Source organism: Taudactylus pleione, unplaced genomic scaffold (genome assembly GCF_031769625.1).
Source record: "Taudactylus pleione unplaced genomic scaffold, aTauple2 ptg000241l, whole genome shotgun sequence".
NCBI lineage: Eukaryota > Metazoa > Chordata > Amphibia > Anura > Myobatrachidae > Taudactylus > Taudactylus pleione.
This window is the reverse complement of record NW_028284643.1, coordinates 1646143-1667583: the sequence shown is the minus strand read 5'-3', so window position 1 is coordinate 1667583 and position 21441 is coordinate 1646143. Positions and strand designations below refer to the sequence as shown.

At 45.9% G+C, this 21441-nt stretch overlaps 1 protein-coding gene across 2 annotated transcripts in view; it reads right to left on the bottom strand.

Annotated features, from left to right (window-relative positions):
* Positions 1-11899: 11899 nt before the first annotated feature.
* The window catches only part of RELT (RELT TNF receptor), a 45661-nt gene continuing 36119 nt past the window's right edge, over positions 11900-21441 (bottom strand). The window contains exons 7-11 of one of the 2 annotated variants that reach the window (XM_088479572.1): positions 18813-18896; positions 18228-18309; positions 16475-16711; positions 15618-15798; positions 11900-14640 (exon numbers count right to left, since the gene is read on the bottom strand). In XM_088479572.1, the coding sequence (XP_088335698.1) occupies positions 14629-14640; positions 15618-15798; positions 16475-16711; positions 18228-18309; positions 18813-18896 (596 nt within the window). In that variant the 3' untranslated portion in view covers positions 11900-14628. The remainder of the gene's footprint in view (positions 14641-15617; positions 15799-16474; positions 16712-18227; positions 18310-18812; positions 18897-21441) is intronic. The other variant, XM_088479573.1, reaches the window with a different exon arrangement.

Genomic DNA, 21441 nt, shown 5'->3' with positions numbered 1-21441 from the left:
GATAGGGGGGTGTGACAGACACGGATTTGGGATAGGGGGGTGTGACCGACACGGTTGGGATAGGGGGGTGTGACAGACAGAGGGTTGGGATAGGGCGGTGTGACATACAAGGAGTTGGGATAGGGGGGTGTGACAGACACAGGGTTGGGATAGGGGGGTGTGTAAGACACAGGGTTGGGATAGGGGGGTGTGACAGACACGGATGGGATAGGGGGGTGTGACATACACGGAGTTGGGATAGGAGGGTGTGACAGAAACAGGGTTGGGATAGGGGGGTGTGCCAGACACAGAGTTGGGATAGGGGGGTGTGACATACACGGAGTTGGGATAGGGGGGTGTGACAGACACGGAGTTGGGATAGTGGGGTGTGACAGACACGGTTGGGATAGGGGGTGTGACAGACACAGGGTTGGGATAGGGGGGTGTGACATACACAGAGTTGGGATAGGGGGGTGTGACAGACACGGAGTTGGGATAGGGGGGTGTGACAGACACAGGGTTGGGATAGGGGGGTGTGACAGACACAGAGTTGGGATAGGGGGGTGTGACAGACACAGTGTTGGGATAGGGGGGTGTGACAGACACAGTGTTGGGATAGGGGGGTGTGACAGACACAGGGTTGGGATAGGGGGGTGTGACAGACACGGTTGGGATAGGGGGGTGTGACATACACCGAGTTGGGATAGGAGGGTGTGACAGAAACAGGGTTGGGATAGGGGGGTGTGCCAGACACAGAGTTGGGATAGGGGGGTGTGACATACACGGAGTTGGGATAGGGGTGTGTGACAGACACCATTCGGATAGGGGGTGTGACAGACACAGGGTTGGGATAGAGGGGTGTGACAGACACAGGGTTGGGATAGGGGGGGTGACATACACGGATTTGGGATAGGAGGGTGTGACAGAAACAGGGTTGGGATAGGAGGGTGTGACAGAAACAGGGTTGGGATAGGGGGGTGTGACAGAAACAGGGTTGGGATAGGGGGGTGTGACATACACGGAGTTGGGATAGGGGGGGTGTGACAGACACAGGTTTGGGATAGGGGGGTGTGACAGAAACAGGGTTGGGATAGGGGGGTGTGACATACACGGAGTTGGGATAGGGGGGGTGTGACAGACACAGGTTTGGGATAGGGAGGTGTGACAGAAACAGGGTTGGGATAGGGGGGTGTGACAGACACAGAGTTGGGATAGGGGGGTGTGACAGAAACAGGGTTGGGATAGGGGTGGTGTGACAGACACAGGGATGGGATAGGGGGGTGTGACAGACACAGAGTTGGGATAGGGGGGGGTGTGACAGACACAGGAGCTGGGGAAGAGGGGTGTAACAGACACGGTTGGGATAGGGGGTGTGACAGACACAGGGTTGGGATAGGGGGGTGTGACATACACAGAGTTGGGATAGGGGGGTGTGACAGACACGGAGTTTGGATAGGGGGGTGTGACAGACACAGGGTTGGGATAGGGGGGTGTGACAGACACAGGGTTGGGATAGGGGGGTGTGACAGACACAGGGTTGGGATAGGGGGGTGTGACAGACACGGTTGGGATAGGGGGGTGTGACAGACACAGGGTTGGGATAGGGGGGTGTGACAGACACGGAGTTGGGATAGGGGGGTGTGACAGACACAGGGTTGGGATAGGGGGGTGTGACAGACACAGGGTTGGTATAGGGGGGTGTGACATACACGGAGTTGGGATAGGGGTGTGTGACAGACACAGGGTTGGGATAGGGGGGTGTGACAGACACGGTTGGGATAGGGGGGTGTGACATACACAGAGTTGGGATAGGAGGGTGTGACAGAAACAGGGTTGGGATAGGGGGGTGTGCCAGACACAGAGTTGGGATAGGGGGGTGTGACATACACGGAGTTGGGATAGGGGGGTGTGACAGACACCGTTCGGATAGGGGGTGTGACAGACACAGGGTTGGGATAGGGGGGTGTGACAGACACAGGGTTGGGATAGGGGGGATGACATACACAGGGTTGGGATAGGGGGGGTGACATACACAGATTTGGGATAGGGGGGTGTGACAGACACAGGGTTGGGATAGGAGGGTGTGACAGAAACAGGGTTGGGATAGGAGGGTGTGACAGAAACAGGGTTGGGATAGGGGTGTGTGACAGAAACAGGGTTGGGATAGGGGGGTGTGACATACACGGAGTTGGGATAGGGGGGTGTGACAGACACAGGTTTGGGATAGGGGGGTGTGACAGAAACAGGGTTGGGATAGGGGGATGTGACAGAAACAGGGTTGGGATAGGGGGGGGTGACAGAAACAGGGTTGGGATAGGGGGGTGTGACAGACACAGAGTTGGGATAGGGGGGTGTGACAGAAACAGGGTTGGGATAGGGGGGTGTGACAGAAACAGGGATGGGATAAGGGGGTGTGACAGACACAGAGTTGGTATAGGGGGGTTGTGACAGACACAGAGTTGGGATAGGGGGGATGTGACAGACACAGGAGCTGGGGATGTGGGGGGGCACAGGACTGTGGAAAATCAAGCTGAGAGATGGGCTGGGGAAAATGATGCGGAGAGACACAGGAGATGGGGAAAATAAGGCTGAGAGACACGGGCTGGGGAAAATAAAGCTGAGAGATGGGCTGGGGGAAAATAAAGCTGAGAGACACAGGAGATGGGGAAAATAAAGCTGAGAGACACAGTGAAGCAGATGAGACACACAAATGTGGGATAATGATTCTGAGAGACACAGGGAATGGATGGCTGCAGATGGAGAATCAAAGGGGATGAGGCTGGAGACAGGGACGCTACTGGAGTGGCACAGGCGAGGAAGAGGCTGGAGAGATGAGGGTTGAGACTGGTGCAACACAGGTGAGGATAAGGCTGAGAGACACAATTGGGGATGAGACTGGAGAGACATGGGATGAGCCAATTGCCAACCTGCATGTACCAACCGGGAGGGGATAGGGTGCACAGGTGTATCCATTTCTCACTGGCACATTTCCAAGTCACCAAGCAGGTGCACAGGTGTATCCATTTCTCACTGGCACATTTCCAAGTCACCAAGCAGGAGCACAGGTGTATTCATTACTCACTGACACATAAAAGATCCACAGATGGAGCTAATTATTTAACTTGTGACTCTGTGAGGAGACCTGGAAAACATGCGCTGTTTGGGAACCTATGAAATAGTACATTCTATAAAATGACATCTACAATCAGATTGGTTGCTATGGGCAACGTGTCCATGTGTCCTCTTTAGGTTTGACACATCCTGTGAATCAGAGGACAGATTGCATGAAACCTCCAATCCCTCAGAACGCTATTGGGGGGGGGGGGGGGAAGGTTTTACACAATACATCAAAGCGACATGAAGCTTCGCTGAGCAATACTATGACATTACTGTACACGCCGCACATGCCCCAGATTGGTAAATTACGACGCTAACAAAAACAAGAGATATGGTAGGAACTTACCTTTGTTATCTCTGTTTCTACGAGGTCCATAGGGTCCACAGGGTTGACCTTGGGGTATAGCTGGATCTGGATCCACGGGCACCACGCAGTTAAAGCTTTGCTGCTCCCAGGATGCACTGGGTCCATCCTCCTATATACCCCGCCTTAGCCACAGGCACCTCAGTTGGTAAGTAGCCAAGGCCGGAGGAGATAAAAATAGAGAGAAGGAAGACTGGAACACACAAGAACCATACTCACAGAAAGGGAGACGGAAAACTGGGGACCAGCCACATAGCCCATATGAAGCCAGGTGCGTCAGGGCGGGCGCCCTGTGGACCCTATGGACCTCGTAGAAACAGACATAAAGGTAAGTTCTTACCATATCTCTTGTTTTCTACCTCAGGTTCCATATGGGGTCCACAGGGTTGACCTTGGGGATGTCCCAAAGCAGTACAACTACGGGGGGGACACTTCTGTGCTGAAAGGAGAATCCGGCGCCCGAAGGATGCATCCTGAGAGGTGAAGGTGTCAAAACTTATAGAACCGAAGAAAAGTCTGTATAGAAGACCAGGAGGCCGCCTTACACAGCTGAACAGCTGACGCGCCACGGCCAGCAGCCCACGAGGGACCCACAGACCGAGTGGAATAAGCCTTAACAGAGGCTGGAACAGGTAAACCCTCCTGTGAATAAGCCTCACAAATAACTAAACGAAGCCAACGGGCCAAAGTCTGCTTGTTGGCAGGCCAACCCCTCTTGTGAAAACCAAAGAGGACGAACAAAGAATCAGACTTACGAATGGAACTAGTCCGGTCCACATAAACTTTGAGAGCACAGACAACATCTAAGGAAGCCTATAAAAATGAGAATGAGCGCTATATGGATAAATTAGGCATAATAAACGTGTAACATAAAATAAACATAAATGATATTGATGTTTATAGTCTTTTGACTAATGTGGGAGGAAAGTCAGGAACCGGTCCGGGTGATGGTCCACCTATGCCCGTACTACCTGTCCCTACCTTACCGCCGATCTTCTTAGGGGTTACCTCCGTCGGGGACTTCCCTCTGCTTCTTTGGCGGGGACTTGTTGCGGGCAGTCGGCTGTGCCGCGGTGCTGGTTGATGACGTCTAGCGCCCGGCGCCGGATGTAATACTCGAGTCCTGTTAGGCATTTGTCAGAATTGAATGTACTGCTTCCTCTTTCCTCCTTGCTTCTACGCGTTTCAGACCATCTAGGTCCTTTCTCAAGAATGGGAGAGACCTCTCCCACAGCTCTTTAAATAGGTAAAACTTTATTGGTAATTAGTTTAAAAACCGGATGTGCCTCAGGTTTTGGCGTCAAGCACATGTTCCTGGGCCAAATAAACAAATAAAAAAGTTTTTTTTTTTTTTTTTTTTTAATTGTTTAGAAATGATAAAACCATTTATTATGCTTAAATTATGTGTGACTGTATGTGTTATAAAAAGGATTTGAGTTCTATATCTATGTTTAAACCATTCGGTTCCAATGTGTTTAAAAGAAAGATCCATTTTGTTTCTGTTCTCTTCAAGAGGTTTACCACATCTTCTCCTCTCCAATGGGGTAATATCTTCTGTATTCCCATAAATTGTAGCCCTTTGGGGTCTTTGTTGTGAGGGTTGAGAAAGTGGGCCGATAGACTGTGGGTGGTAAGGCCCCTTCTTATATTGTAGATATGTTCTGATATCCTTATTTTCAGTTTACGTTTTGTTTGTCCTACGTACTGGATCCCACAGGGGCATTGGAGTAAATATATAACTCCTTCACTCTCGCATGATATAATTTCTTTTATTTTGTACTCTTTTTTGGTAATTGAGGATGTAAATATCTGTGTTGGTTTCGTACTTGAATTTTGGTTCTTACAACCCATGCATTTTGTACAGAAGTGGAAACCATTTTGCCCTATATTTATTGACGTTTCAGATTTCAGTAAGAAGCTCTGCGTCAAATGCTGTTTTAAATTTTTTGCTTTTTGTATATTATACGTGGTTTCTTTGTTATTATTGTTTTAATATCATTATCCAAAGATAGTATGTTCCAGTGCTTCTGGAGAATGTTTTCTATTATTGCATGGTTTCCATTAAATTGGGTGATAAAAGAAATTGGTCCGTGATCTTCTTTGTTCTTTTGTTTATATGTGATGAGTTCTCTTCTTTCTAATTTAGATATTTTTTCTATTTCCTGTTTCAGAAAACTCTCTTTATATCCTTTTTGTATGAATCTTTCTTTCATCTCTGTAATCTGGTGTTGGTAAGTGGAGTTCTCGGTACAATTCCTTTTTATGCGTCTGAATTGTCCTCCTGGAATATTATGAATCCATTTCCTATGATGGTTGCTTTCGATTGGAAGGATATTATTCCCGTTAACTTCTTTTATGTGATTACGAGTATGAATATGGTTATCTATGTCTTTAATAAAAATTTCCAAGTCCAAATAAATAACTGAGTCTTTACTTTGTGTAGTTGTAAACTTCAGATTGTATTTATTGTTTCCCATGTGTAGAATGAATTGTTGTAATTCTTCATTTGAACCATTCCAAATAAAAAACAGGTCGTCTATATATCTACGCCAGCATATCAATTTGTCTAAAAAGGGATTATTTGTCCATATATTATTGTCTTCCCAGTACGCTACAAATAGATTAGCGTAACTGGGTGCAAATGAAGTCCCCATGGCGGTTCCCTTGATTTGTAAAAAGAATTCATCACTGTTCCAAAAATAATTGTGCGTAAGAATAAAATCGATGTTTTCCATTATAAAATGAATTTGTCTGTTTGGGATGTTTGTCTGTGTGGAAAGATAAAATCTCGTAGCCTCACATCCATCTTGGTGATTAATTACCGTATATAAGGATTTAATGTCACTTGTGCAGAGTAGATAAGTGTCTTTCCATTCTATTGTTTGTAATACTTGAAAAATGTTTTTTGTATCTTTTAAATAGCTCCTTTGCTTGCATACTAATTCTTGTAAATAGGAGTCAACATATCTTGACAGGTTTGCAGTCAGGGACCCTATACCTGACACAATAGGTCTTCCAGGTGGATTCTCCAATCTCTTATCTAAGGAAGCCTCACCAGCCGAGAGATCAGGTGACTGAAATGCCGGCACAACAATTTCCTGATTAATGTGGAACTTTGAGACCACCTTAGGAAGAAAACCCAGACAGGTGCGAAGCACCGCCCTGTCCTGGTGAAAAATCAGAAAAGGAGAACGGCAATAAAGTGCGCCTAGTTCTGACACTCTTCTGGCCGAAGCAATTGCCAGGAGAAAAACAGTCTTAAGTGTCATCCACTTGAGTTCCACCGACTCCAGAGGTTCACATGGAGGACCTGCAAGGCCCGAAGCACCACTGCCAGATCCCAAGGAGCCACTGGTAGAACAAAGGGAGGTTGAATCCTGAGGACACCCTGGAAAAAGGTACAGACATCAGGCAACATAGCGATTCTACACTGGAACCACACAGAAAGTGCAGACACATGAACTTTCAATGAAGCGAGGCTTAAGTCCAAACCAGACTGAAGGAACGCCAAAATCATAGAAACACGAAACGCTTGAGGATCGTAGTTTCTGGACTCACACCATTGAAAATAAGTATGCCAGACTCTGTTGTAAATCCTGGCGGAAGCAGGCTTGCGCACCTGTAGCATTGTGCTGATGACTGAGCTGGAAAAACTCCGGGCCCTCTAGACGGATGTCTCAAGAGCCATGCCATCAAAGACAGATGACCCAGGTCCGGGTGTAGACAGGGCCCTTGAGACAACAGGTCCCGACGTTGAGGCAGAAGAAACGGATCATCTATGGATAGTCCCCGAAGATCGGAGTACCAGGGACATCTGGGCCAAGCCGGTGCCACCAGCAGAAGCGTGCTGCCGTCCTGTTTGAATTTCCGAAGGACCCGAGGCAGCAAGGCTATTGGAGGGAAGAGATAAGTCAGTTGAAATGTCCATTTCACTGACAGCACGTCCACCAGGCTGTGCCGGCGTCTCTTGTCCTGGACCCGTACACAGGCAGTTTGTGATTGTGATGGGAGGCCATGAGGTCCACCTCCGGCAGTCCCCACCTGTCCATGAGCAGTTGAAATACCTCTGGATGAAGGGACCATTCTCCGGGATGCACGTCGTGACGGCTGAGGAAGTCGGCTTCCCAGTTCAGAATTCCTGGAATGAAGACTGCCGAGATGTGACACCTCCGACATTGCTGCTCGACTGCGAGTCTCTCCTTGATGGTTGATGTACGCCACTGTGTTGGCGTTGTCAGACTGAACTTGCACTGCTCTTCCGTGAAGAGGATAACTGGAAGGCTCTGTACACGGCCCAAAGTTCCAGAATATTGATGGGAAGCACGGCTTCTTCCGCTGTCCAACGTCCCTAAAGTGAAAGGGGATATTTGGGGCCTGAATCTAAGTTGTACACAGCAGTGCCCATCTGTAGTATGCAGCAGCGCCCATCTGTCGTACGCAGCAGCACCCATCTGTCGTACGCAGCAGCGCCCATCTGTCGTACGCAGCAGCGCCCATCTGTCGTACGCAGCAGCACCCATCTGTAGTACGCAGCAGCGCCCATCTGTCGTACACAGCAGCGCCCATCTGTCGTACGCAGCAGCGTCCATCTGTCGTACGCAGCAGCGTCCATCTGTCGTACGCAGCAGCGTCCATCTGTCGTACGCAGCAGCGCCCATCTGTCGTACACAGCAGCGCCCATGTCGTACACAGCAGCGCCCATGTCGTACACAGCAGCGCCCATCTGTCGTACACAGCAGCGCCCATGTCGTACAGAGCAGCACCCATGTCGTACACAGCAGCGCCCATCTGTCTTACACAGCAGCGCCCATCTGTCGTACACAGCAGCACCCATCTGTAACATTATGCAGAAGCCGCTATAAACGCCTTCCTTTGTGTACATACGTGCGGCTGAATGCGCAAGGCCTAAGGTATTTAGAGGTATATTTACTAAAGTGCAGTGGAGATGTTGCCCATAGCAACCAGATTCTAGCTATTATCTTCTAGAAAGTGCTGGATGAACGTTAAGTAGAATCTGATTGGTTGCTATGGACATCTCCACTTCTAAAAACCGGCACATTAGTAAAAATTATCGTTCATATCGTGCATTTTTTGGTCCCTTCCAACCCACCATAGACCTGCTATGGGCGGGCACATATGGACGATAGCGATATCGTCCATCGGCCCTGCATGCAGGCCAACTTGCTCAATATCGACCAGGTTACTATAGGGACCCACGATATCGATCATCCAGCATACCAGGAGGGTGCAGGACAATCAGAGATATCGTATAGTTGTCTGATGGCTCCATGTGTATGCAACATTAGTCATTCTCCTTAGGCTTCATCTGCACATGAACCAGGGTTAAGTTAAATAAACCAGTGACACAATGTAGGGGGAGGAAGAGAGAGAAAGAGACTGCCCTGTATGAATCAGACATGGAATGAGGAAACCGATACTTTAGATGTAAAGTGGGTTTGAAACTTGCCAACTTCCCCACAGTTCTCAATGAATATTTTCCCAGCACTGAGCTGCAAACTCAGCCAATTACATACAAGGAAAAACTATCATACTACACATTGCGATGTTTTGTAAAACCCGGTAGAACTGAACGTTGCAATTTACTGAATTAGAAATCCATTTACACTTACTACAGTGACGCATCTGTATGTTAAAGATACCATCATTTTACAATATGTTCCATCCTTAGGGAAATGTAAACTTGTGACAGAATTTGGGCTAAGATCAGAGAAAGCGGCCATGGCGTGTGAGGGAGGCTAGCTGCTAGCAAGGGGTCTATTTACTAAGCAGTGTTAGGAGACAGAGTGAAAAGTGATAAGGTACCAGCCAATCAGCTCCTGTCATCTCACAGGCTGTGTTTGAAAAATGACAGTTAGGAGCTGATTGGCTGGCACCTTATCACTTTTCACTCTGTCTCCTAACACTGCTTAGTAAATAGACCCCCAAGTCTCCAAAGGTAAAATAAATGCTCTATTCCATCGCCTGGGCCACGGGGATTAAACCTCCAGCTTCTGTGTAACTACACCTCCCAGCATTCTCTGCCGCCTCTGACGAATCCGCGGATTAACCACAGGGAAACGCGCTGGCTTGCGCAGGTACAGGAGGCCACGTGAAGAACACCAAGGCTTGTGCTGAACTAGCAATTTTTGGGTCTTTATCATCCAGTTTGATCAGTCCAGGATATTACAAACCGCAGCACCACTAAGCGAAGGACTAGTCACGTATTTCTTTCAAATTGTCGAACTTTATTTTCGCCTGCACAGAGTATAATTTACAACATAATACTTTATGTACCCCAAGCGCTGTTTTACATCATTTCACCTTTGTTGTGTTTTCCCCTGGTGTATAGAACGGGAGAGTTCACTTTGCCTCCTACAGCTGCTGGGTTTTTTGTTTTTATTTTAAATATATATATTTTTCAATATATTCATCTTTAGCGCCTGTGAGGATATAATTTTATATAAATTCTCTGCCACAGTTTTGCTGTAAGGGAACGCTAAAACAGTGACAGGACATGCTGGGATGTGTAGTTCTACAGCAGCTAGAGTGCCACGGGTTGCCTACCCTCCCTGGCCCGACCAGAGACCGAGGACGTTGCTTCAGCTCTTTGCTTAATTAATTCATTTATGTATTTATTAAAACAGCACATCAGTTTTAATTCCAGATAAAGCAGAACAGTGCATTATACACACATGGACATATATGGAGATTTCAGTGTTGCCATTTAGTTGCGAGTTCTAGAGCGCGCATTTGTGTTTTCAGTGATAATAACAATTTAAAACAAAAATAAAGAAATACTGCAAAGTTCGGGGGAAAAAAGTTTTTAATTTAATATTCAAAGAAACATTCAGCAATAACAAAATAAAATGGTGAAACAATGATTGGTCCATGCGTACAGCACTCGTGTTATTTACCAGTCATCTCTCCAGCGCCAGAAATGGGCTGGTGGTTCGTTCTGTGGCGCACGGTGGAGGTATCGTGTGGTAAATCCCAGTATGTACGCACAGTCTAATCTGCTACAGGCAGCTGTAATGTTCTATAAATACTATAATAATAAAAATAATATACAAAATAAACTAAACTAGACATTAAAAACTGTAATGTACCCTTTTTTTGCCAAAGAAAGTGTAAAGAGCCCAGGGGGCTCACGAAGAGAATGGAGTCGCGCGTTGGTTGCCCGTTTCGCAGACACGTGTATAAGAGTCACCTTTGTTTTTGAGTGTACCCAATTTAGTATGAATAGGCCCACTAGGCCTAACATACAAATGAGAAGCAACGTCATGTGTGTAGACGGACAAGTTTCCATACTGTGACAGAAGCAAAAGTGTCAGAAATCGGCTATTTTAAGCTCTGCATTACTTACACACACGGCAAGCGGACATTTTGTGGGCGGGAACGATGGTCATCAGAATGCAGCCTATCAAGTAACTTGGTAACCAGTGGCAACACCGGAGGCATGAGGCACTGAGATTGTTGAGGCAGACGAAAATGGTCTATGGATTTGGAAATGTATCTTTATTGGACGAGATTTGGCCTACCGTCCTTCCAGCGAATCACTTCAATTATTCAGGTCTCAGCTGTGTCACTGGTAATTTAATCTCCAGCAAAATGGTGCGGCCCACAAAATGGCTGCCAGCAATGCATGCAGAACGTTTCCAGCAGACTTAATGGCGGGCTAATGCATACTAAATAGCGTCAGTTCTAATAAGAGGGGGCGTATTTTTAAATGTTGCTATAAACCAGTGGTTTCCAGCCCAAGTCCTCAATTACCCCCGACAGGTCATGTTTTCCGGATTCCTGGCTGTGGTAACAGGTGGGATAATGGAATTGTTATGAAATACCGTCGGCCGCATGGCCAGCGGTTCGATTCCAGTCAGCGGCAGCCCGACAGAAGCAGAGTGCGACGCAGCGGAAGCCCGACAGCGCTGGAAATCCTGATCGTGGATAGGTAAGTATCCACTAACCTAACCCCCCTAACCCTCCTTAGGGGTGCCTAACCCTAACTTCCCCCCCAAGTGCCTAACCCTAACTTTCCCCCCAAGTGCCTAACCCTAACTTTCCCCCCAAGTGCCTAACCCTAACTTCCCCCCCAAGTGCCTAACCCTAACCACCCCCTTCCCCGCTGCCTACACCTAAGTCCCCCGGGGGGTGCCTAACCCTAAGTCCCCCCCGGGGGTGCCAAACCTTAACCCTCACCCAAGTGCCTAACCCTGTACTCTTCCCCCACAGACTAACGCTAATAGTCCTTCAGGTGCCTAACCCTAAAATTCCCATTCCGTAGCCTAACCTTAACCCTCCCGCTAGTGCCTAACCCTAACCCTCCGGTCCCGCATCCTAACCCTAACCATTCCCAGCCTAACCCTAACCCTCCCACTAGTGCCTAACCCTAACCATCCCCAGCCTAACCCTAACCCTCCCTCCCCCTAGCCTAACCCTAACCCTCCCGGGGGGGTGCCTAACCCTAAGTCCCCCCCGGGAGCCCTAAACCTAACCCTCACCCCCCTGCGGCTGTCCGCTCGCGGCGCCCGGCGTCGGGGAAATGCGGGCGTCTACATCTAGACGCCAGGCATTTCACCCTTGCCGGGATAAGACAGTCGGGAAACCGGCTGCCGGTATTTAGGCAGTCGGCTTCCCGATTGCCTCCCGGGATAATTACTGACCCAGCAAAAATAGATCAACTCCTCGGTACGGGATTAAAGAAATCCAGAAAAACATGACCCGTTGGGGGTACTTGAGGACTGGGGCTGGGAACCACTGCTCTAAACCATGAATTTAATTTTTTTTTAATAGTAAAGTTTAGCGGGCCTTTACAGCAACACAGTACAGAACTATACATGAGGACTAATCTAATATACAAGGACATAAATAGCATCTTGTCAGTAATAACACTGCTCATGTGCGATCACAGGCTGGCGATATATCCTCTACACCGGTCCATTCTCCTGCTGATACCTACAGTGGGTCACACATAATCACACCCCTTAGGCACCGGGTAACATAACACTTCTAAGACAGCAGCGTAACCCTGCCCCACTCCAAAGAGTGGGCTGTAAAAACATAAATAGATGCATGAATAAATTAATTAAAAAACACAAGAGACAGTCATGAAATTCAAGTTTTGTTAGCTACAAGCGACTCAGTCGGACGCCCATGGTTCAAGCGTTTCCAATCTGCAAAATGCTACTGACCAGGCGCAATGTATTAAACGATCAAAGTGTACCCAGCACCTACAGTACATATAATATAGTGGGGAAAAAAAACATTACTGGTCTTTCATGAGGGACTAATGACCTGGCCGAGAGCCGAGGTGCTTCGTGACACCACTGAGGTACATAATGCAGTATTTTGTCATTGTGTGAAGGTTCCTCGGAACTTAGCGGTTAATAGAATCATGCAAACTTTTTTTTGTTATTGGGGGGTTGTGGTCTTTGATCCCTATGTACCAGAAACGCCACACTTCTTTATCTCTGTCACACACAGCAGCTGTAATTAGGTCTCAGACACATCTCCCAAGAACACACAATAAAAGATCAGAACATCGCCCGTCTATCCCACCCTGACAGCTCCTTCCAAGATAACGGCCGGGGTCACATTACGCCGCTGGCCAAGATTTTAGTGGCCCCCACATGCCGGACATCATGTTCTAATGGCTCCTAAATGCTTTCCACTCACTGACACACAAGGAGTTTGGGGACAAGGTCGGCCAAGCAGACGATTAGCAGGACCCGGATCACGGCATACAGAAGCCAGGAGGTGGCTGGGTGCTATCAGAGGCTGTAACACGACACGGTGATGGACAAATACTAATTTACTGTAAAAGCTGCGACAGCTTCGGGTCTTTGAGAAGGATTAATAGTTTACTGGGAGCTGGCAGAAGTTCTGCTCACGTTTATCAATCACCGAAACGTAACTCGTGTTATGTAACCTCCAGATTAGTACATTAAAAAAACGCAGAGATAAAACCTTATTCCAGTGATTCACAACCAGCCCCCGGCTGCCGAGCGTCTACAGTCACTGCAAAATATAACCTCATAATAACTAAGAATCCAGGTTATAAATAAAAAAAAAACTTTTCCCATGTGTATTTGTCAGTCACACTAAACGTAGCTATAACACACGCTCTCTGTATGGCTGGATGTAGTGCTAACACCTGTACCTGCACGGTATACCTTAGACCAGCGTACCCCAAACTCATACCTCAGGGAGCAATAACAGTGCATGGTTTAATTTTTTTATAGTTGGTGCACAGGTGTACTCATTACTGGCAGGTGGAGATAATTATTTAACTTGCGATTCTGTGAGGAGATCTGGAAAACATGCACTGCTGAGGAATGAGTTTGGGAAACATGGTCTTAGAAACCTTGTAGCCTACACCCTGCAGTTTAGTGGCAGACAGGACTTGGCTCTCTGAGTTGCTGAAGAGTTACAAGCCCCAGCCTCCAGCTGGCAGGACATGCTGATACTTTTAGTACTACTGCGGCCATATAGCTACAGGATGCCTAAAACTGTAGAGGTTATAGGACTATTGTATTCTAAGCAGGCTCCTAAAGCCACATGTTATAGCACTGTAGTGTCTCATTAATGTGTACTATACATCCCTGCAATGGTACGGCGCAGGCTGTTCTGGTGTATTATACATTAGCAACAACAAACAAAACAAAAAACAACACATAATAGGTGATGTGCAGTTAAATCAACAATAGCAGCAACTTTGGTTTGTAGAGATTGAGGAGGGAGGAAGTACACCCCTCTCCCTATCAGATATGAGTAATCTCTCCCTTCCTACTCCAGGTCTAGACCCTGATTCTCCAGTCCAGGGGACATATTTGCAGCATTGGATTAGCCCCCCCGATGGGATGTCTGTCACACTGTCACTGTTATACAGTCTCTCATCCATGGGCTGTGAGAATGTGAAGCACGGCCTCAGGACAACGCTTCCCCCGACACATTTCTCCCTGTCTCACATCTGTATCCGACGTGAAGTTTTCAGGGATTGTTGTGGGATAAGAATAGGTTTAAAAATGCAGTGCAATGTGGTGCTGTACAGACAGGGCGGCGCCAGACTTCACATTGTGCTTCCTTGTTAGTCCTCCTGGGACTGGCAGGAGGACCAAACCGCCACAGCTTGGAGTTGTGCAGGTGTATGGCTGTTCTGGCAAGGAGGGGAGTCAGATAACATCCTGGAGAGAGAAAAAAAATCAAGGTTAAGATGAGATTACTCAGGTTTGGGTCTTCACCATGAACCTGCGGCATCTGGAAGGCAAAGCTTAGCCTATCAATCCACCGGGAACCAGTGGCATCACGGAGGCATGAGGTACTGCAGCCGCAGGAGTCAGTGAGGTCACAGGCTCTCGGTGAAAGGATATTTCATTCAGGTAACAACGAGCTGATTCAACTGTATAAACAATGGATATACACTAGGTGATTATAATTAGCATAAACCTATTCCAGTTTAACAAGAGAAAGGTGTGTGACTCCAGGCTGTAGGAGAACTGGTTTGTTAATGCTTTCTACCAGGACGCATATTCCAGAGCGGATGACTAAGAGGTCTAACCCTGCCATCTACGTGTGACACAAAACCAACGTCATCTCCAGCCTGACACAAGAGTGTGACTAATCCAATCACCGGTATTACTGCGACATCAGCGGTCACATGCTGTCCAGTATGGCTGCATCAAATATGGTTATTGGGAGTCTCCCAAAGCCTTAACGTAGACTCCTCACCTACACCCAGCGGAGCAGACGCTTCTTGGCCAATGCACTATTCACGAGAACGTAACGTGTATAGTCACTGGGAACTAGCGACATCACTAAACCACGAGGCAGTGAGGTCATTATGAAAAGTGTCATTGATAGGATAAATATCAGGGCAGCCCACAAAATGGAGGTGTGCGCTGTGTATAGGAGACAGGTCCTCAATATGGGTTTTACAACAGATGTTGTCTGGTGTTAAAATATCACTTTCCAGAATACAGATAGCATTTCAGAGTTAACAGCTGGTGCTCAGGTATCAAATATAATACAGGCCAGTGATTGGCTAACATGGATTCTAGTCCGTCCGTGTATTGGAAGAGCGGATGTATCATAACATTATAATGCACAGACAGGAGCACCGGGAGTGTCCTCCTACAATGATTTAATGGCAGGAAGACATTACCTCCAACTTGCTGGTATCTTCTAGACTGCGGTTCTTGGCCCTCACGGTGTTAGACAGCAAAACGCGCTGTTCGGAATCATCGCTCTGAGGAAGGCAGCAGACGTTTCCACCAGCGAGGTCAGAAAGGGCTTTCACCTCAGGGGGCGTTGGCTTCTGTTCTGGTATACGGGCTACACGGAACCTGCAGGTCAAACCATGATCAAGTTATCGTATCTGGAGGGTCTGGTAGTTGGGATGATCTGAACCACAAATGATCATCCAGCTGTTTATCTGCATTTCACCTGAGTATCGTAAGACACTAAAGATCCCCAGGGCCCTAACCACACAGCGAAGGCAGCCATTTTCTGGGCGGAACCAATATCCAGTATAAGCAGACTATCAATGCAATTGGAAACAAGGGACAACACTGAGGTATATGGTACTAGCTGGTAATGAATGGATACATTCTCCTGAGTACTGGCTCAGCCTCCAGGACAGCCCTCAACAGGGTTTATTCCTGCATTTAAAATGTTAACTCTTACCTAAAAAGAAAAAAGGGCCTGATTCACTAAGGATCGCTATTCTGCTTATACGCACGCGGTGATATTTAAATGTTTGTATTCGCATTGCGATCGCAGCCTGACATAAGGACGCCCACTTCCCCTTACCCACATCCGTATACTTGGCCAACATAGAGAAACAATCGGTAACATCGGAGTCCCGTTCGCAATGGCTAGTTCGCGTAAGCGCACTGCGATGCGTCCGTAATCACACGGTAATGAATCAGGCCCACAGTACATTCTCAAAGTTCTAGGCAGAATCATGCAGTTATCACAAGCTCTTCCCTCCCCCGTTTAGGGCCTGCGAGAGACACTTACCTGCCCACAGAGAGGATGGTGATCTCTCCAACTCTGGCGGCTTTGGCCCCAGTGCGGACGGGTTTGGCGGTGACAGCAGGAACCGGGGCAAGCTGCGGAGAGGTCAGACCCTCGGGCCATTTCTTCTGGCTGCAACGGGAACAACACGTTCCGGAGAGGGACGCTGTGCCCTGGACGGTGTGCAGGTGATGCTGGTGTTTGCACAGGTTTGGCATTTGGGGCAAGAGGTGCAGCCTGCTGGGCAGGGGAAGGAGAGGAGGGGGTCACAGTCACTCAGCATATCATACAACTTGCCAAAGTCTTCAATCATAGACAGAGCAAAGCCTGGAGACGGAGCCGGCACTCTGGCAGCAGATTGGATTTGTTTAGGCAACAATTGGATTTAGAAGCCTCCAAAAAACAGGACATGTGGGATTAATGCATTCCTAGACCACTTCAAAAATAAAAACCAACAACAAAAAAAGTTTACACGGGGCTGCAGTACCCTTCTGTACAGGACATGGAACTCTGAAGCTTCATACACACAACGATTTTTTGACCGATAATCGTTAAACGATATCGTTTAACGATAATCGTTTGAAAAAATCGTTCTCTTTCTGAGTCAAATGATGAACGATTATCGTTCATGTGCGTTCACGTTTGTAGTTCAGTCAGACTTGTCAACCGAATGATTTTCATTAAGGGAATTTGCAAAAATCGTTTGTAGTTCATAAAAATCGTTCATTACACTTTAAAAAATCTGACAGATAATCTGACAGAAAATCATTCATAAAAATCATTCATAAAATGGTTGTGTGTGTATGCAGCTTAAGAGATGATGATATAATATAATAACTACTGAGTGTATAAATGTGAGAGGTAACCAAACTAGAGGAAGATATGAATACTGGTCAATCAAAATCACTCTGCAGACCCCCCCAACATGACCCCTTCTCCCTTGTAGAAGACACACAGACTCATTGCAGTTACCTGGCGGCTGGGATTGCTTCACTGATGAGAGCCCTTAAACCATCGATGAATAAATTCAGCCCAGTAGAATTATAATTCACTTTGTGGGAGGGGCCACGTTAGTGGGATATATAGGATTTGTCCTATTGTGCAGTGGTTTTGTCCTAATGTGGACACCATAGAGAAAGACACTATTACCCTGGTCTTATGGAAGGAATTCGTACATGGTTCCAGCAGGGGTCTTGCACAGCTGTATTAATGGGCTGCGTTGTTCGGGAGGGTCTGATTTCAGAGGATGGGTGTAACATTAGGCAGGAGGCTGGGAAGACGGGGGGGATGGGTGAGGGCTGTCTGACAATGCCATCTGTAATTACACTCCTGGCAGCAGGTTATAGACAACAGACTAAGGTTACAGATTGTGACGCCTCAATTCCCTCCACCTCCAGCAAATAATACTCGCCATCCATACTTTGTCTGAGGTTTAAATGTTGCACTTTAAATTTTGACTCTTCTCCCCCAGCCTCAAAATTCTGCTACTGTCGAGAATCCATTTTTTTTATTTCGGACTCCTAGGAGATACGGACATGACTGAGGCATGAGATACTTTGTGCCTTATGCCTCAGTGATGTCACTGGCTGCTAGCGCACTGATAAGCTGAATATGGGCCCTGTGTGTCGGCGACAGAGGCACGTTAATATGGATTTCGCAGATGGCGGAATGTATGTTCAGCCCACGAGATGGAGCATAGGGGGAAGGGAACGCTTTGCAGGATTTTATTACCCTAGTAACGTCAGGGAGCACTCACCTTTGGGGCGACTTGCTCCCTAATGTGGAGGTCTGCTTGGTCTGATAATCCTTCAGTAATTCTTCCAAGGCAACAGCATTTTCTGGCGGAAGAAGAGAAAAGACATTTTTTGCAAACGTGTGACTTTGCCAGGGGGGTGAAAGCCCTCCCACTGCGCTCATATCCTGCGCTGCTTGTCTATCCGCTCACACCAAGGGAACAGCGGTCAGGGAGACTGACCAGTAACAGGCATTAGCAGGAGCCGTGCATGACTGGGGTGGACTATAAAACTGCACCCGGGCACTAACTGCCCTATCTGCACCTGAGGGGCATTAAGCTGGGACCATATATATAGCAGTATCACCAACATGCTGGAAGCCGTAATCACCAAATAAAACCCTTTCTTTAACAATTCTGTCTTTCATTTGACAGCCCAGGTATCTGCTGCAAAAGAGGTAACCAGTCAGGCTGCGGTCATACTGGGGGTAAGTGACCTAAAATATCACAATATGTAATCAGGAATGCACTAAGCAGAGGAAAAGGGTTACAGAAGATCTGCATCACGGTTTAGGATACCCTCTATGTGTGCATACAGAGACAACTTACCTTTCTTCTCCGTGATAAGACGCACAAGGACCCCAATAGTGTCTTCATTTCCATTCTCCTCCAACATGTCGGAAGGGACAATACCTGGGACGAAAATATACAGGAAATTTATATTTGTGTAGAAAATAACACTTCATATTAGTCTATATTTCCCAGATCTGCAGTAATGGCTGAGACACAGCACCTGTAGTAATTTGCAGATGTCCGTACACGTTTACCTCAGACCAACCGTGCAGGCAATGTCAGGACTGAGCCGATGTAGGCCGGACCCTGCACATAGTCCCAGTATGTACCCGGAGTATATGACAGGAATGCGGGTACTCCGTCAGGAGACTTGGCTAAGGTGACGGATTAATTGTCTGTCCTCTATGGCACGCATACATTATAAGAACACACACATTATTGTCTTCATATAGACACACTAATATTATAATATATACAGGCACTTATCATATAATATATACACACACACACACACTAATATTCTAATATATACAGGCACTTATATAACATACACACACACACACACACTAATATATACAGGCACTTATCATATAACATACACACACACACACACTAATATATACAGGCACTTATCATATAACATACACACACACACACACACTAATATATACAGGCACTTATCATATAACATACACACACACACTAATATATACAGGCACTTATCATATAACATACATACACACACACTAATATATACAGGCACTTATCATATAACATATACACACACACACTAATATATACAGGCACTTATCATATAACATACACACACACACACACTAATATATACAGGCACTTATCATATAACATACACACACACACACACACTAATATATACAGGCACTTATCATATAACATACACACACACACACACACTAATATATACAGGCACTTATCATATAACATACACACACACACACACACACACACTAATATATACAGGCACTTATCATATAACATACACACACACACACTAATATATACAGACACTTATCATATAACATACACACACACACACACACACACTAATATATACAGGCACTTATCATATAACATACACACACACACACACTAATATATACAGGCACTTATCATATAACATACACACACACACTAATATATACAGGCACTTATCATATAACATATACACACACACACACACACACACACACACACACACACACACTAATATATACAGGACCTTATCATATAACATACACACACACACTAATATATACAGGCACTTATCATATAACATACACACACACACACACACACACACACACACACACACACACACACACACACACACACTAATATATACAGGCACTTATATAACATACACACACACACACACTAATATATACAGGCACTTATCATATAACATACACACACACACACACTAATATATACAGGCACTTATCATATAACATACACACACACACACACTAATATATACAGGCACTTATCATATAACATACACACACACACACACACACACACACACACACACTAATATATACAGGCACTTATCATATAACATACACACACACACACTAATATATACAGGCACTTATCATATAACATACACACACACACACACACACACACACTAATATATACAGGCACTTATCATATAACATACACACACACACACACTAATATATACAGGCACTTATCATATAACATACACACACACACACACACACACACACACTAATATATACAGGCACTTATCATATAACATACACACACACACACACACTAATATATACAGGCACTTATCATATAACATACACACACACACACACACACACACACACACACTAATATATACAGGCACTTATCATATAACACACACACACACACTAATATATACAGGCACTTATCATATAACATACACACACACACACACACTAATATATACAGACACTTATCATATAACATACACACACACACTAATATATACAGGCACTTATCATATAACATATACACACACACACACACACACACTAATATATACAGGCACTTATCATATAACATACACACACACACACACTAATATATACAGGCACTTATCATATAACATATACACACACACACTAATATATACAGGCACTTATCATATAACATACACACACACACACACTAATATATACAGGCACTTATCATATAACATACACACACACACACTAATATATACAGGCACTTATCATATAACATACACACACACACACTAATATATACAGGCACTTATCATATAACATACACACACACACACTAATATATACAGGCACTTAACATATAACATACACACACACTAATATATACAGGCACTTATCATATAACATACACACACACACACACTAATATATACAGGCACTTATCATATAACATACACACACACACACTAATATATACAGGCACTTATCATATAACATACACACACACACACACACACACTAATATATACAGGCACTTATCATATAACATACACACACTAATATATACAGGCACTTATCATATAACATACACACACACACACACACACACACACACACACACACACACTAATATATACAGGCACTTATCATATAACATACACACA